This window comes from Chiloscyllium plagiosum, unplaced genomic scaffold, assembly GCF_037043375.1.
Source record: "Chiloscyllium plagiosum isolate Xiang-an unplaced genomic scaffold, Cpla_swu_hap1 HiC_scaffold_7, whole genome shotgun sequence".
Taxonomy (NCBI): Eukaryota; Metazoa; Chordata; class Chondrichthyes; order Orectolobiformes; family Hemiscylliidae; genus Chiloscyllium; species Chiloscyllium plagiosum.
The window spans coordinates 59,370,264-59,389,379 of record NW_028270145.1 but is presented as its reverse complement, the minus strand read 5'-3'; the positions used below and the strand labels follow the sequence as shown (position 1 = coordinate 59,389,379).

At 39.5% G+C, this 19,116-nt stretch overlaps 1 protein-coding gene across 11 annotated transcripts in view; it reads right to left on the bottom strand.

The window, feature by feature from the left end:
* Positions 1-19,116, bottom strand: part of LOC122551601 (formin-like protein 2) — a 269,634-nt gene that overhangs the window by 68,742 nt on the left and 181,776 nt on the right. For all 11 annotated transcript variants that reach the window (XR_006312144.2, XR_006312145.2, XR_006312146.2 and 8 more), the window contains exons 4-6: positions 14,848-14,924; positions 7,992-8,075; positions 4,278-4,430 (exon numbers count right to left, since the gene is read on the bottom strand). Coding sequence is in view for 8 of the 11 variants with exons in the window: in XM_043693750.2 (XP_043549685.2) it covers positions 4,278-4,430; positions 7,992-8,075; positions 14,848-14,924 (314 nt within the window). In the remaining 3 variants the exon portion in view is untranslated. The remainder of the gene's footprint in view (positions 1-4,277; positions 4,431-7,991; positions 8,076-14,847; positions 14,925-19,116) is intronic.

Below are 19,116 nucleotides of genomic sequence, written 5' to 3'. Positions count from 1 at the left end.
CCACATTCTCACCATTCCTTTGGTAAAGAGGCTCCTTCTGAATTCCCTGCCTGAATTCTTCACGATTATTTAAAAATGATAGCTTCTCTTTTGTTCTACCCCACGTGTAAACATTTTGCTCTGATTTCTCTGTAGAAACCTTTCAGAATTTTAAAGACTTCTATTGGCCCAGCCTTCTCTTTTCAATTGAAATTTAGGTTATATGCTAGAACGGCATCACTGAGCTGTCCCCAGGCCTTTCTGCTAAATCCAGCATGTTATCCTTGCTCTAAACTGATCAACTCTCAAAAGAACTGGTGGCTTGTGAATTGCCACTGAGGTAAGGTGCTCTGCCCAAAGAACCATACCCGGCACAATTCAGATTCTCAGGGATGATAGGATAAAATTAGAAAGGGAAAGAAAAGAATGGGGGTAGAGTAAATATTTTCTTTAAAAAGATTAAAAAGTAGTTGGGGAAAATGGACCTCCCGGATATTAGAAGGCATCAATTAAGTTCCCTTTTATCTTTCGTAAGTGATTGGGCACGTGCGGACTTGGCATCAATATGGATGGATATTGAGGCCTCTCAGGCAAAGTGTTGTCTTATCAACCTGTTGGTTTTAGACTAAATGAGGATAGTTGTGGAACACTGCCGTAATCCAATAGTTACCAACACTGTCAAAGCGTGGAGGGCAATGAGGCGGATGGAGGGTAATATGTGTAAAACATCTTTTCTTATTCCCATTGTTGGCATGCCAGGTTTCTGGCCAGGGACAATGAACCACGGATTTCAACTCTGGGCGAACAGGGGAGTTTCTTGTTTAGGGGATCTGTTTGAGGGTGAAACGATGATGTCCTTTGATCAAATAATTCATAAGTATGGACTATTGAGTAGGGACCTCTTTCATTTCTTCCAAATTACAGATTTTATCTGAAAAGAGACTAGGCTATTGACTGAGTGTTACAGATCTGATGCATAAAAGTGGGTGCTTCATTCTAGGAGTACTCTCTGAGTATTTTGTATCATCTTCTGGATTAGTGGTGCTGGAACCACGAGGTGAGTGGGGGAGGGGATGAAGGTGATAGGTCGGGGGCGGGGGGAGAGTGGAGTGGATAGGTGAAAAAGAAGATACGCAGGTAGGACAAGTCATGGGGACAGTGCTCCCCCACTCACCTATTGTACTCTATGCTACTTTCTCCACTCCCACCCTCCTCTAGCTTATCTCTCCACACTCCACACTGTGTGGGTGGCACGGTGGCACAATGGTAAGCACTGCTGCCTCACAGCGCCAGAGACCCGGGTTCAATTCCCGCCTCAGGCGACTGACTGTGTGGAGTTTGCATGTTCTCCCCGTGTCTGTGTGGGTTTTCTCCGGGTGCTCCGGTTTCCTCCCACAGCCCAAAGATATGCAGGTTAGGTGAATTGGCCATGCTAAATTGCCCGTAGTGTTAGGGTAAGGGGTAAACGTAGGGATATGGGTGGGTTGCGCTTTGGCGGGTCGGTGTGGACTTGTTGGGCCGAAGGGCCTGTTTCCACACTGTAATGCAATCAAAAAAAGTAATCTAAAATTCAGGCTCTCTGTCTTTATTCCTGATGAAGGGCTTTTGCCCGAAACGTCGATTTTACTGCTCCTCGGATGCTGCCTGAACTGCTGTGCTCTTCCAGCATCACTAATCCAGAATCTGATTTCCAGCATCTGCAGTCATTGTTTTTACCTATTTTGTATCATCTGTTGAGGGGAGTTTGCTTGGGTGAAATCGAGTGAATATGTGAGATCTGGGAAAGAAAGTTAGGAGTTGAGATCACTTTGGAAACTTGGGAGGATATCTGTGAGAACGCGAGGAAGATTTCAATCTGTAATAGGACCCAAGCTCTGCAGTTAAAGATTCTTCATAGAGTTCATCTGGCACCAGATCGACTTTCAAAATTTAAGGAGGGAGCATCATCAATGTGCCCCAAATGTAAACTAATCACAGGTATCCTTACCCATTATTTGTGGTCATGACATAAGCTTTGTTGATATTGGAGCGCTGTGGCAGGAACAATAGAGAGGGTCTTGGGGACCGAAGTGAAGGAGGCCCCAGTCTCTCTTCTCCTGGGCTTGCCAAATTTAGCTTCCTTAGATGTACATGGGAGAAAGCTTTTTAACATCTTCACTTTTTGTGCGAAGAAGAATATTCTGATGTGCTGGATGTCTGAGAACCCCCACAGGTCTGTCGGGGTGGCATAAGTTAATTATGGAACACATCCCTTTGGATTTTCTCACAAATATGGTGCACCAAAAATGGGAAACTTTTATAAGACACGGTAGCTCTTTTTGAATTACCTGGAAGCAGATCTGTCTGCCATTTTAATTAGGGCCTTCGTTTAGCCATGATGGTTTGGTTTAGTGAACCTGATGCCCTGAGATGAAGAATTTTGAACAAACGTGGGTGTAATAATTATTAGTCTCGAATGTTGGGAGTGACGGTTTTGTTGGGCTGAGCAGTGTTATTTATTTATTGAGTTGCAGTTAGTTCAGTTTTGATTTGTTCTGTAGAGTAGTTTATTATTGTTATAGTTGTCATAATTTTAATTTGTCATATCTTTGTAATTTTATAATTTTGTAAAGAAAACCTTTTCAATAAAAATATTTTTAAAAAGATTATAAAGTAAAGCAATATGAAAAAAACACCCTATTTAACATTAATGTAAATAGTAAAATACAATTATTTAAATATAATAACTGGCAATGTGAAAGGTAAAGATTAAATGTAAATTGTAAACCACATTGTATGCTTCTGGGCTGTTACCTTAATAATTGAAATTGCAATGGCTCACATGTTAGAGATGTCTGTGCTAGACAGAACTCTGGGATGATGTTTTCTATTCACTACAGAACAATGGTCCCTTTTAGAATACGCTTTAAAGATCATACTGTAGATTTTAACAGCAACTTAGAAACAAACTAATCCAGTGACTGGTAGATAAATACAACTGTTCCTTAGCTGATGTGAAAAGCATATGTAGGATTCACAGATCTTGGCAAGCCTTTAGTTGCAGTCATATTGAATGCTTATACACCATTGTTGATCTTCCAAAGGTTTATCTCACTTTACATTGAGCAATAATCGCTGATCAGTAAAGATTTTAGTTCAGCACAACCAACATAATGAGTCTGATGTGCTGGATGTCTGAGAACCCCCACAGGTCTGTCGGGGTGGCGTAAGTTAATTATGGAACACATCCCTTTTCATTTCATCACAGCAGCAAACTCCGCAAGAACAAAACCTAGAATGAGGATAGTTTCAGGAGAAGTGGTATGAATAGAATAAGTTATTGTATCTATTAACTTATTAGAATTAGCAATGTAAATCCTCTAATGCACTGTGATGACCAATGATTGGTGCAATTTGTAATATGAATACTTAGAATAACTTATGTTTAGGGATCAGTTAGCTGTATGACTGGTGTGCAAAGTAGAGTGTCACCAACACTGACTGAGGTCACTAAATAGGTTTCCTACTTATCAACATTCCCCCCCACAAGCCCAAGGTGTGGTGACCCCCAAGTTAAATTCAACATTGGTCATCTCTCACTAATGAGAAAGCCCTCCTCTTGGACTACAACAACTTTACATCATTCACAATAAGTCACTGTCATTGTAAGTATTAGAAGTTGGAGTTTTTTGTCACCTTTTGTTACTGATTTCTCCACTTTATTTCAACATTAGATTCCCAGCTCTGGACTAATATCTGGGATTGGCAGGGTTCAACCCTCAAAACATTCTTGGGAACAAGTTTATCTCAGGAAAATTATTCCTCAACTCCCTTAGTCTATCTGGCCAGAAGTGGAAGGGGCAACCTTTGAGGATAAAACAAATTAAGGAAGGGAAAAGTTGAGCTTGACCAACCAACTCAACCAGTAAGGAACTTATTCTCATTTGCCAGAGACAAAAGCTGGCTGCAGTGGTGCATAATGTTTCACTGAGAAACACAGGGTTGGCTCTTGGGCAGTACAGATTAGGGAAAATAAAGGTATGCAGCAAGATTTGAAACAATAAAAAAAATTATCCTCCTAGTACAATGTATGCGTACTCAGCTGCAAAACAAATCTACCAACATTTACGTAGGAACTTGCAGGTTGAATTAGCAAGATGGAAAATCATTTAAAACATTTAGTGGGTTTATGATCCTTTAGCCAGTATGTTTCAGCCTGCAAGGATGTCAGGATGAGACTTTCCCCATAAAGAGACCTGCATAAAATTATGATCAAATCCCTAGTTGAAAGAATAGACGTTTTTCTGATGTCGGCCTACCGTAATGTTGAATGCCTGGAAGAGCGGGCCAGAGTGTTACCAACTGGAGAAGGCAGATTACTACCTCGATGTAAGTCCTCAATGGACCGGCTCCAAGGTTTGGATTTGTCCACTGCATTCTCCACATTATTTTCCACACTTTCAAAATCAAATCTGAAGTCAAATTACAAAAACTAGATTTTAAAAAATATGCATTCATTAGTCAAAAATATGTCAAAAATGTCTGACACTAAACAACAAAAGGTTATCTATCTAATGGATAAATCCCGGAGTGTATATGGCCAGTTCAGCCTGATTTTAATAAATCCTAGAGTGGAAGGCAAGTGGTTAACTGGATAAAATTAATTGGACTTTGCTCCCTGGGCAAATTATTAATACTACCTAAATAATCTAACCAAACAGAGGATGACAATCGTTATGTTATAGCAATAAGAAGTTATTTTCTCACTTTTAATTTTTAGCTAATCTTAAATATAAATCATGCAGAAATAGTTACATTAATATAGACAATACTAAAAGGGCAAAAGTTTCACATCTCATAAATCATATCATCACAATACTTACATCAGCATTTTTAACCCTGTACCTGAAGAACATTTGTACCCAATAAGTTATGTACTGTCCCTGTTCCTACCATATAGTGTCATAGAGATGGACAACACGGAAATAGACCCTTCGGTCCAACTTGTCCATGCCGACCAGATATCTTAACCTAATCTAGTCCCATTTGCCAGCACTTGGCCAAAATCCCTCTAAAACCTTCCTAATCATGTACCCATCCAGATGCCTTTTAAATGTTATAATTGTACTTTTCCCTCTCACCCTAAACCTATGCCCTCTAGTTCTGGACTCCCCCACCCCAGGGAAAAGAATTTCTCTATTTATCCTATCCCTGCCCCTCATGATTTTATAAATCTCGATAAGGTTACCCCTCAGCCTCCAATGCTCCATAGAAAGCCACTCCAGTCTATTCATCCTCTCCCTATAGCTCAAATCCTCCAACCTGGGCAACATCCTTGTAAATCTTTTCTGAACTCCTTTCAAGTTTTACAACATCCCTTCAATAGGAAGGAGATCAGAATTGCACACAATATTCCAAAAGTGGCCTAACCAACGTCCTGTACAGCCGCAACATGACCTGCCAACTACTATACTCAATATTCTGACCAATAAAGCAAAGCATACCAAATGCCTTCTTCACTACCTGTGACTCTACTTTCATGGAGCTATGAACATGCACTCCAAGATCTCTTTGGTCAGCATCACTCCCTAGGACCTTACCATTAAGTGTATAAGTCTTGCTAAGATTTGCTTTTCCAAAATGCAGCACCTCGCATTTATCTGAATTAAACTCCACCTGCCACTCCTCGGCCCATTGGCCCATCTGATCAAGATCCCATTGTTCTCTGAGGTAACCTTCTTCACTGCCCACTGCACCTCCAATTTTGGTGTCATCTGCAAACATGATTAGACACATGCAATCTTTAGCAGGATATGTTTCTCGGTAGTGTATGATTACTGAATAAAGCCTGTAAAATGTTCTTAGGCACTATTTGGAAAACAAAAGCTGTGATTTTGAGATTAGCGATGCAGCAACACTCTTGCTGCTGAATGCCAAAACAATAACCTGCACACAAAAAAAAAATCAACAATCTTTGGAAATGATTTACCCCTTTCCAAATGGCATTTTAAATCTGGCACAAGTCAAGAGGATGTCTTGGTATGCAACCTTATTAAATGTCATCAAGTGGATAAGCAGCCAATCACACTAAAAATGTTCACTCAGCAAAATAGGAAGTTTAAAGCACTTTTTTAAAAAGATTAGATTCCCTACAGTGTAGAAACAGGCTATTTGGCCCAACCAGCCCTCCAAAGAGTAACCCACCCAGACCTATTTCCCTCTGACTAATGCACCTCACACTATGAGCAATTTAGCATAGCCAAGTCACCTGACCTGCACATCTTTGTGATTGAGGGGGGAAACCGGAGCACCTGGAGGAAACATACAGGGAGAATGTGCAAACTCCACACAGTCACCCAAAAGGGGAATTGAACCCAGATCCCTGGCGCTGTGAGGGAGCAGTGCCAACCAGTGAGCCACTGTGCCACGCTTTGAGGAAAAACATTTTTCCTTCTAAACTGGATAACTTCACACTTCTCTATGTTATATTCTGTCATATTTTTGTCCACTTGCTCAGCTTGTCTCTTATCTCTTTACACCCATCACACAGCTTACAATCTTAGCTGAAAAGCATCATCAGCAAATTTGAACACAGCAGACTCACTTTCCCTACCTAAGTTATTGATATAGATTAGTAAAAGAAAAGGGTAATTTCTGAGAAAGGCCTTGATCTCATCAGTGTTATGTTGTTATTATTAGACAAGTAAGAGCAGACTAAGATCTGACTTGATAGATCAAATTCTGTTTGTTTTCTGATTTTAAAAAGGTGGCCTTTTACTGAAGTATAATCAAACAACTTTACAAATTTGTCTTTAACAGTAAACCAGGTTTATTACACAAATGAAATGAAGATAAAATAAAGCAAATTATTCAGATGTAACGCATGTTTAAAGATTGGGGGTGGCACGGTTGCTCAGTGGTTAGCACTGTTGCCTCACAGCACCAGGGTCCCATGTTCAATTCCAGCCTCAGGTGACTGTGTGGCATTTGCACATTCTCCCCGTGTCTGCGTGAGTTTCCTCCGGGTGCTCTGGTTTCCTCCCAGTCCAAAGATGTGCAGGTCACGTGAATTGGCCATGCTAAATTGCCCACAGTGTCGGGGGCATTAGTCAGAGGGAAATGGGTCTGGGTGGGTTACTCTTCGGAGGGCCGGTGTGGACTGGTTGGGCTGAAGGGCCTGTTTCCACACTGTAGGGATCTAATCTAATCTAATCCAACCTTTACATTAATCTTTGTGATGCCCTGCTAGTTAGACTGCCTACCAGAAAATAACCTCTTTATTTCTCTCCTTTACTCCTCTCCATTAACTCACAATCCATTCTCCCAGATATCCCATAAACCCTAACTTTAAGTAATAGGTTGGCAGCCAATGGCTAGCAAATGTTTTTCAAAATCCAATGCACTATATTCACTGATTGTCCTGAACCCACACAGCTAGTTAGAGCCTCAAAAATGCTAATATATTTATCAAACATGATTTTCTTTTCATATGTCTATGTTTACTCTGTTTAATCATATTAATGACTTTCTAAGTGCCCTATTACCATGTCCCTAATAGAGTCCAACAATTTCCCTATGACTGATGTCAGGTAATCTGGCGTATATTTATCCACATGTCTCCCCACCCTGCCTTAAATAGCAGGATTGCATTTACTACCTTCCTATTCATCAGGGCCTATTCTTGGGTCTAGAATTCTGGAAGACCAAGTCTTGTTAGTTGCCTTTTGGGAAAACCGGAGGATGCAGACCACTAGGGGCTTGTAACCTTTGGTTTAACAAATTTCTCCGGCACATTTTCTTTACTGATATCAATTTTGCCAGGGTACAATTGTGTGCGTGTGTCTCCCTGGAGAGGAGTAGGAGCAGTTTCAACAACTTCTACAGTTTTGCATTACTCTGTACATGAACAGACTCTGGAAGTTACTGGCAGTTTCAATAGAAAAATAACTATTTTTATTGAGTTTTTTTCTAGCTCCAAATTGAAAAAGTGTTAGTTACAGTTTGCTGTCAAGTGATTAGAAAAGGGCACTTACGTAACTGCGTACTGTGCAAATGAAAGGTATTCCACCAATATGTCCAGACCTTGGTTCTCTTCATTCAAAAACTCACGCACCCAACTGTTAAAAGCAAATACACAAAAGGGTCATGTAAATGTAAACACATTGGTAAAGGTTTTACAAAACATACTAAAATTATCCAATTCAAAACAGCTCACCTCAACCAAACCTCCCACAAATGCAATGCAAACAGAATGTATATCTAACACATTCCAGGCAGATACAGTGTATGATACACAGAAGATTCTATGTTACAGTCAAAAGATCACAAAAATAAAATGAAAGATAAGGACCACATTAATAATGAAGTGCCTTCATTTGTTTTCAAACTACTTTAATTCCGGAATCCTTTTCCTCTTCAACTCTATGTTTCAAATTCCTGCTCTCACCACAGGAGGTATTTCAGTGGTATATATCACAAAAAGTGATATATGAAAATTCCAATGTAGATTCATAGATTATTATTAAGGTCAGTAAAGCCAAAGGTCTTTAAACAATACATTTCCCCGTTGAGAGATAATCTTACTGAACTGAAAGTAACTTCTAACCAGAAGGTTTTGAAATCTTCAAGCCAAAAATATAATTTTAAGAGGTGTGAGGGAAAAGGTTTTTTTTAACCTCCCCTCTGCCCTTTATTCTTAAAACTTCCTACTCAAACAGTAAAAATCCAAATTTCCAGTTACTCCATTCTAAAGTATTGAATATTTCAAGCCAGATTTTTGGAATGTAAGCTAGTTTCGTCCACTGGGATTATGACTATAAAGCCAGTTTTACTCAAAGTCTCTAAACAGATCTTAATGTGAGCTGATGTGTTGCCAATGCTCAGGATAATTGTAAATCTGCATCCAGTGGGATCTAAAACACAATTAATTTTACTTGCAGTCTATTAACAGCCACCAATGTTATCAAACATTTATCCCCTATCCTCCAGGCTAAATTATTTTTTATTACCTATCAAATACTAGCAGCAGCAGTTTTAATGCTACAAGATGAATATCGGAATAGGGTGATTTTTTTTCCCCCATTTACAATGCAAGAAAGGATACCATGGGAAAAGAGGAATTCTACATCTGGTAATATTTGCCGATGTGAAATTCCAACATGGTTAGGTGGGAGCTTTACCCTCAGACAATAAAGGAAATTAGTTTTCTGAGAATGGGAGACAGATTTGCCTTTACTTTTCACAAGATGGTGCTCACATTACAAAAAAAAAAGTACTGGTATCATACATTTAGCAACAATCTTGATGTTTCAGCGAATGATGCAGATACTCAAAGCATAATGAAGGCACTGCTGAATTGTTTCTGTTAATGCTCTTTGACTGAGTTTACTAATGTTCCAATTTATTCCAAACAACACTGTTGAGGCAGGATGCCCACTTAGTGATGGGATTGATATATTTATTGACAGAGTAGCTAACTAGTTTTAAACCCATACCCACTCCCCACATGCTGCATACCCTGTTTGAAATGGGTTTAAGGGGAGATGGAAGAGATTGAGCAGAGCACAAGGTGCTCTACCCGCTTCCCCTTTGCCCACAGTGAGAGAGGAAAACTAAGAATTGGTTTTCACATGTCATACTTTGATTCCTGTCAGCATCGATCTGGCAGCATAGAGCTGATCACCTTCAAAACCCCAAAATGACAAGGCCCAAGGATAGAAAATGATATTATAGAGTGTATATTCTAAAGTCACCAAAAGACAAAACTAACAGTTTACAATTAAAACAGTACTTGTAGGATTTTGTGATGAAGAAGCCATCCAAACTAATTTATACATAAAACATCTGGAGTCACAGACCAGCTGCCTCCAGCTGTGCAGATTCCAATCAGGATCACAGGTAACATGACCTTAAGTTAAAGTGGGAATGAGAACAAGTGAGCAGTTAGCCTTTTCCGTAAGTGGCAGCAGGGAGGCTCAGTTGACTTTAGCAGCCAGGCCTTGTCTACTCCCGGATTACCCAAACTGAAAAGCCTGGAGGTTGGTACACAGCAGCTGTCCAACCATTGGATGCCTTTATTGTCCAACATGAATAGTGTAACATAGATGGTCAGAAGATGGAAGATCAGAACAGAGCATAATCACACCTGGCTGCCTTCGCAGGAAATATAGTCTATTGGGGAAGCCACAATTGCTACCTCGCACAGACCTCAGGTTAACAAAAGAGTGATCTGCGAGAATGTGGTTGAGTCCTGATTAGCCCACTAACCGATAACTTGATGTGGGTGACTTGATGCCTACAATTTCCCTTGATATGGTTGCTCGCTCGCTTGCTTTGTAAAATCTAATGACACAGACTGAACCATGTCTGGTGTCAGATCAGGAAGCACCACATTAACTAAAGCCCAATAGTGCTCAATCACTCTAGGATTACTCTGCAGAGCATAGATAATCTCCAGCATCAGTTCTCCACTATTAACACTGTCATCAGTTCCCTCAAGGCTCACTTCAGACAATCAGTAGCTTATGTATTTCCTCATCCCAAAATACAGGCCATCTGTTCAATGGCTCTGCAGCTTCCACACCTTCTGCTTGCATACCAAATCAAATCATCTTCCCACTCACATGCCCTAAGTAACAATGTATTGGAATTTCTTGTCTAAGCTTTCCTCTTCCTCTTTTAGACTGTTGAAACAACTATTTGCACATATTTTTGAGACTTTGGCTCAGCAAAGCTTTCTCTTGTCTGCGAGCCACAGGAAACCTTTCTATACTGAAGTTGCGATGTAAGAGCAGGGCTTTGCTGTAAAATTCTTGTGTTACAGAAGGACACTGCTGCTGTTGGAAATGAAGAAAAAAAGGAAATGGAACTGAGGAAGTAAATCAGTAGTGAACACAATTAAATAATTCTCATGGAGCCAAGTTGTACAAAGCGGAATTGAAGAAACTGTATCCTGCTGGAACATTGGAAATGATCCTGATACATTAGCCAAAAAATCCTTCACAAGGATCTTGTATTGCCCAGTAGTGCTCAAAAGTATGACAGTACGAGACCTATGTACTGTATAATTATGAGTTATTATTTGAATTGTTTTGAGCCTGGGCTTTTGTGAACTACTCCACTGTAACAACCCTAAATGGTGACATATTTACAATGACATATCACTGATTCTTAAGCTCATGTTGAAGGTGATTCGGTCTGGAATGACCTTCATGCTTTGCTGTGTTTTACTGCATTCTATAACTAATTCTTGGACGTAATCCCAAAGAGGTAACTGCCATCAAATCGATGTCTATATATACTGGACATGCCAAAAGACTGTATATTTCCATTGCACCACCAGCTCACTGGCAAACTTGAGTCCAGAACTATTCACTGCCCCAGGATTCTGAAGTGTAGCTCAAACACGTGTACAACCTTCAACATAACAATGTAAGGAACTAGAAAAGAATCAGTGACATTGATTTGGCTGGTCCCACATTTTTTTTTAAATTAGTGATGTGACAAGCCATTGGATACCTGAATCTGATACTTTTGCACCGATTTTTTGGGTAGATTATTACCCTTGTTTGTTCCAAAGTACATCCTGTATCAAGATCAAATAAATGCTTTACTGAGCAATACTAGATAATCTATGCTCTAGAGATTTGCTATTTGCTTTATACCTGGCAAAATATTACTGCTTTTTCAGTGAAACAGATAAAGAAAGCCCAAAACACCACATCTGATTTTCCACCTAGAATTGGAGTTCATGCAGTCCTTTGGTCCAGGCCACTTCTGCCCTTTTCCTAGGGGAATGATGAGTTCTTTAGTAAAAAAACAGTTTTGCAAAGAAAGTTCTTCTACCACAATTCAGGATCAAACACCCTGCACAGATTCAGCTAGCTAAAAGTGTTTCATTAATAGAAGTTAAAAATCCCAGATGGGAGCTCTCAACACAGCTTGGCTTTGAACAGTTTCTTTTTCATCTGTCTATTATTTCATTCTGTGGACCAGAATCTATAGGACCAATCAGGTTTTATTATTTAGTTATTTACTACAAGCCATGAAGACACTTCATGGTAGTGACAACTTGGATGTCTAACAATGTCTCCCTTGTAATCAGAGTTTGTGGTGGTGTAAACATTTCGCACCGGATTAGAATAACGCCACAATGCATGATTTCACTGGATCAGTCCACGTATCCTCACATTGTAAATTTGCTTGTTGATTTATGGACAAAAAAAATAATATTTTTTGAAGTCTCAATGCAGAGGAACATAGGAACAGAAGTGGACTACTAAAGCCCTACAGTCTGCTCCTCTCTTCAATTAGGTAATATCAAATCATCTACCTCAGTGCCATTTCCTTGCAGCATCTCCACACTTCTAGATGTAAAGAGAACCCAGCATCATTTCTGGTCTAGAACATGTTCAATGATCGAATTTCTAACCTTTGATAGTCCTCAAGGATTCCAAAGATTCACCAGTCCTAAAAATGAAATTCCTCCTCATCTCAGTCTTCAATCGCCTCCTCTTTAATTAGAGATAATATCTTCTGGTTCTAGACTCACCAGTCAAAAGAAAATAATCCTATTCATACTTATCCTGTCTCATGCTTTGGAGACAATTTTCTATGCTTCAACTTGATTATCTCTCATCCATCAACACTTTAGAAAATTTAATCCCATTTTCCTCAATCTCTCCTCATTAAACAATCCCGCCATCTCAGATATTAATCTGATGAGGCTTCATTGCAGCAACCGTGGGAAATAGATCCTTCCTTAGATAAGATGACTAGAATTTTACATAATGCACTAGGTGCAGTCTCACCAATGCGCTATACAATTGCAGTAAGACATCTTTACATCTGTTGTCAAGTCTTCTTGGGTTGAAAGTAAATATATCATTTCCCTTCTTAATTCATCGTGGCATCTGCATATCAGCTTTTTGTGACACATGTACAAGGACACCTATGTCCCTTTGGACACCAACACTTCCCAACGTCTCACCATTTAAGCAAAAAACGTCAGACTTATTCACATGATACTCCATTTATGATGTTCTTGTCCATTCACTTAGCCTGTCCAAGGCCACTTGAAGTCTTCTTGTAGCTTCCTCACTATTTTTTTCCCACTTAGCTTTATGTCACCAGCAAATTTTAAATATTACAAATGGTCCCCCCTAACCAACTCACTTACGTAGATTGTGTACAATTATGGCCCTAGCAAGCAGTGAGATCTCCTTGCAAGATCTCACGATTAACAACCTGCCATGCTGAGAACGAACTGTTTATTCCTATTCTTGACTTTCTCTCTGTTAACGGATTCTCAATCCATTCTAATGTATTAACCCTAACCCCTTGTGTTCTAATTTTGTTTACCAACTTCACGTGTGGAACTGGGTTAGCAAGATAGCTCAGTGATAGGGACTGCTTCCTCACAGCACCAGGGACCCAGGTTCAATTTCTGCCTCGGGCACTTGTCTATGTGGAGTTTGCACATTCTCCCTGTATTTGCATGGGTTTCTTCTGGGTGCTCCAGTTTCTTCCCACAGTCCAAAAATGTGCAGGTTAGGTGGACTGGCCATGCTAAATTGCCCATAGTGTTCAGGGATATATAGCGTAGGTGGATTAACCATGGGAAATGCAGGGTTACAAGGATAGAGTGGGGGGTGAGTCCGGGTGAGATGCTCTTCAAACAGTCGGTATGGACTTGTTGGGCCAAATGGCCTGTTTCCACGTTGCAGCGATGTTATGGATTCTACAGACATTGAAAGGCTTCTGAAAATCCAAATACACCACATCCACTGATACTTGTATTACAGATAGAAGAATAACATCTTCAAAAAGTTCACCAAGAATATAAAACTTGAGCTCTCTTTCATAAATCCTTGTTGACTGACTAATTGTACCAATAATTTCCAAAGTCTTTAATATACAAGTCTATTTTATACTTATTTCATCAGGTATCTCCAATCATCACAGATTAAGCATCAAAAGTCAGACACAAACTACATATCCTCCATTGTACCACAACAATCAAACATTTGCTTTAAACTCAAGTTTTGCACTGTATTAACTATTCAATTTGGACAAAAGTGGGAAAATTATGAGGTCTTGGTCCATTACCATCCAGAACCAAGAGATTCTGTCCAACATATGTAATTGTTTCTCTTGATATTTTCATACAGCAGTCTTTGCCTTCTTATTTGTATTTGGAATGCAATAAATAATTATCTGAAACCAATGTAATCTTTCAAGAGGCTTTTAAAGCCGCTCAGTCTTCAGGATTATATTATTTCATCACGTCGCTATTGAGTTTCTGTCCTGGTGCACAATTTCATCTTATCACTGATCAGTTCTCTTTTTCATGCCATCAACAGCTTTTCATGCATTTGTGCAGCTCCCAAGACTACAAAAGTCTTTGTTGTTTGCCTGTGGACATAAGAACCGCTGTCAGCTTTAGATTACATTTGTCTCCAGAATGCATAGACAGTGGATCTTGGAATTCACATTCTTTAGGACAGTCCTTAGGATCTTACTAAAAATGTATTTTCTTCTTTTACTCTTATTATTTGGGAAAGCCCACACACTGGTAATGGGCAGAAGACTTGCTCCCTGTTGTGTAAAATTAACCAGGACTGAAAATCTTTGCATTTTCCTTTTTCCTGACAAAGCACTATTGTAAAACATAGATTGGACATTCACTATTTGTGAACATCTGTGTCTGAGACTTTCTACAAAAGCATCAATTTGTTCTAACTGGTTCATTATAATTACTTTCACTAGCTTATAAGAAAAATTGTTTAGGTGTGAATTCTAATGTATGTATTGAAATATTTGAATATAATTCAACTCATTCACCGTGTGAGTTAGCAAAGTGTGGCCCTTTTGCAAGATACTCAAACTTACCCAATATAGTTCGTTCTCAGAGAAATCTCCAGTTCTCGCAGTACCTGAGTTGATTCTTGCACTCTTCTTCTGAACTTCTGTAAACATTTAAATGAAAAAGTTTCTAACGAGGACAGACGATCAAGACAGATATTAAACTGTTCAGTAACCTCGCAGGATGTCTAGCTGTCAAATATATGACTCTGACACACACACTTGACTGAGTTCTGAAGGTTCTGTTGCGTTAAACATAAAAGAAGTATAATGTTACTGATAAACAGCACCTTACACAGTCACCTGTTCCTCCTCCTCTATAAAGTACCCACACAATTGTGCTGAACCAGATCTATTTTAACCACTTAACACTCAAAACTACAACCCTGCAGGGTCCACAGAGACAGATGGTCGGTATTGTGGTGCCTGTAGCGTGTAAGTCATGCCAAGAATGCAGAAGGTTTCTTTGTTTTGCATTCTATATATGGTAAAAGATGACACCAAAATTTCCTAAATTTAGGAAGAGAAGTGGAAGGCTTTGTGTAGAAATGTGACGGCTTTTTCAGCGTATCTTAAAAGTTAGTATTTCTCTTTCACATTTCTTTCTTTTTATTGAGCTGAACATGCTTTAAGGAAATTACAGATACAAATTTTGGGTGGGCTATAATTGATCTTCACACTCTGACTATTTGTTTTCTGTGTTGTGAATTATTCTTCATTGCAACAACAAAGATACAAAGGGGTGTACCAAACCACTGGCTTGTATCCATGCTTAGCATCTGACAGTGGCAATACCGTAGGGTGCCCTATGGCCATAGAGAATAGCAGCAATATTAAACAGCTGTATTTTCCTGACAAAAAAATAGAAAATGCAGCGATCTTAATTTTAAATTCCATACAGCAGTTAAATGTCCAAAAGTGATTCATAACCAAATAAATTTATCATGCTTTATTGGTCAGAGTATTGAGTACAGGAGTTGGGCGGTCATGTTGCGGCTGTACAGGACATTGGTTAGGCCACTGTTGAAATATTGCTTGCAATTCTGGTCTCCTTCCTATCGGAAAGATGTTGTGAAACTTGAAAGAGTTCAGAAAAGATTTACAAGGATGTTGCCAGGGTTGGAGGATTTGAGCTATAGGGAGAGACTGAACAGGCTGGGGCTGTTTTCCCTGGAGCGTCGGAGGCTGAGGGGTGACCTTATAGTGGTTTACAAAATTATGAAGGGCATGGATAGGATAAATAGGCAAAGTCTTTTCCCTGGGGTCGGGGAGTCCAGAACTAGACGGCATAGGTTTAGGGTGAGAGGGGAAAGATACAAAAGAGACCTCAGGGGTAACTCTTTCACATAGAGGATGATACGTGTATAGAATGAGCTGCCAGAGGAAGTGGTGGAGGTTGGTACAATTGCAACATTTAAGAGGCATTTGGATGGGTATATGAATAGGAAGGGTTTGGAAGGATATGGGCCGGATGCTGGCAGGTGGGACTAGATTGGGTTGGGATATCTGGTTGGCATGGACGGGTTGGACCGAAGGGTCTGTTTCCATGCTGTACATCTCTATGACCCTATGTTCAATGTCCATTCGATCCCGACTTAGTATCAAAAAACGGATTTCAAATGACCAACAAATGCATTCATTTCTGATTATCAAAACAATAGGACATTTCTACTGAAACATGAAATACAATATAATGAGAGAAAAGTACTTTAATGACAGTTGATTTTGAAAATGTAACAAAACGTCTGTTCTACTTTAGGATTATGTGTAAAAACACTATTTTAATCTCCACAGATCAAAAATATGATCAACCACGTTACACTACACATCAGAAAGTACTGTGCATACAACTAACAGCAAACTTATATAGTCATTTTGACTTTTGAGAGGTACCATCTCGCAAATTCTCCTGATGGCATATGATTTCCATATATAAAGCACTTAGCTGCAAAAGGCATGGCAAATTCCTTACAAAGCCGAAGCAATTTTGTCGACCTCAACATTCCCATATGTTGTTTCATACTTATAGTTATCGATTCAGGCTGTACATAGCAAGACAAGAACACTTTAAAGCAACCTCACTTGAGCATGTATTGTAATCCAGCAGACAGTATGCTTCTGCAAGTGCTACCAATTCATACCCTGTTCTTAAAAAAAGTCAATTGAATTTTGTAGAATTTATTTTTTATTATTTGATGAAAGTGTTAAAGTCCACAATGCCCGTGCTTTTTCATGAATTTCTCCAAGTACCAAGCAATGGCATTTACTCTGGCAGTAAAACCATAACATGAAGGGTGGTTAGTAAGTTTGCCGATGACACAAAGGTTGGTGGAGGTGTGGATAGTGTGGAGCGCTACTGTAGGTTGCTACGGGACATTGACAGGATAGAGAGCTGGGCTAAGAAGTGGCAGATGGAGGTCAACCTGGGAAAGTATGAAGTTGTTCATTTTGGAAAGTCGAATTTGAACACAATTTACTGGGTTAAAGACAGGATTCATGGCAGTGTAGAGAAACAGAAGGACCTTGGGGGTCCACGTCCATAGATCCCTCAAAGTTTCCACCAAGTTGATAGAGTTGTTAAGAAGGCATATGATGCGTTTACTTTCAATAGTGGAGCATTGACTTTATGAGGTTATGCTACAGCACTATAAAACCCTGGGTAGACCACAGTTGGAATATGGTGTTCAGTTCTAGTTGCCTGCTTATAGGAAGGATGTGGAAGATTTAGAGAGGGTGAAGAGGAATTTTACCAGGAGGTCATGTCTTATGAAAAAGGTTGAGGGAGCTAGGGCTATTTTCATTGGAGTGAAGAAAGATGGGAGGTGTACACCTCTATCAAGTCAAGATGACGAGAGGCATAGATAGAGTGGCCAGCCAGAGTCATTTTCCCAGGGTGGAGATGGCTATCATGAGGGGGCGTAATTTTAAAATGAATGAAGGAAGGTTTAACAGCGATGTCAGAGGTAGGTTCTTTACACAGAGAATGGTGGGTGCATGGAATGCGCTGTCGGCAGTGATAGTAGAGTCATATACATTAGGGACATTTAAGTGACTCTTGGACTGGCATATGGGTGATAGTAAAATGAAGGGTGTATAGGTTAGTTTGATCTGACAGTAGGATAAAAAGGTCAGCACAACATCGATAGCCAAAGGGCCTGTACTGTGCTGGACTGTTCTATGTTCTATGAAACTCATCCAAAATAGGAAGTAAGGTCACACTTCCTTTTATGCTCTGTCTTATTCCTGTCTGACTGACTTATAAGGTGGCGTCATGCATCAGTGTTGTGTTGAAATTAAGGCACATTCAAAACCAAAAGAATACAAAGCCAGGATTATTCAAGCTGGAAGAAATTGCTTAGTGCAGTTCTGCAATCAGCTAATGATACAAAAATACAGAGGGCTGATAAAATCCACACAAAATGCAAGAACATCTTGGCTGATCAAACAGAATATTTTTAGAACATGGAACTGACTGTTTCGGCTTGTTTCACTGGAACATAGGAGGCTGAGAGGTGACCTCACTTAGGATTGTAAATTCATGAATGCATTAGATAAGGTGAATAGGAAAGGTCTTTTCCCTAAGGTGGGAGGGGGGGGGTATTCAAAACTAGGTGCATATTTTTAAGGTGAGAGGAGAAAGTTTCTAAAAAGCTTTTACAAACATGTGTGACAACCTTTTTTAACAAAAACACTAAGAATGGTTAGTGTCTGGAATGAACTTCCAGAGGAAATGGTGGCTGCAGGTACAGTTACAACATTTAAAAGACATTTGGATAAGGACATGAATAAGAAAGGTTTGGAGGGATATGGGCCAAACACAGGCAGGTGGGACTAATTTAGTTTCAGAACATGGTTGTCATGGACTGGTTGGACCAGAAAGGTCTGTTTCTATGCTGTATGACTATGACTTCAGAAAAATAAGCAGAGCATTTCTTACAATGTTCTGATGCTGAAAGGGGATATGCACAAAAATTATTTAACAAACTTCATAATTTCTGGACGTGCATTAAATTTTTGATTTTATGTAGTAAACGTTTCAGAGTCCATTGCATAGTAATCACAATCAATGATGCAATCGCTAACTTTTAAATATATACAAACTGAGATTACTTTTACCATGTTTCTAGTGGGAAAATAAAGTTGCAGGAGCTGATGTACCAAGACCATCCCACAAAATCAGGTTATTAAATCTCTTGTAGTCTTTGAGAGTTTTGCATGAGAGATCACAATCTTGTACTCTCCCACTTCAAAAATCACAATCTCACAGCACATTGCTAATTCCAGCTTTATTGTTTT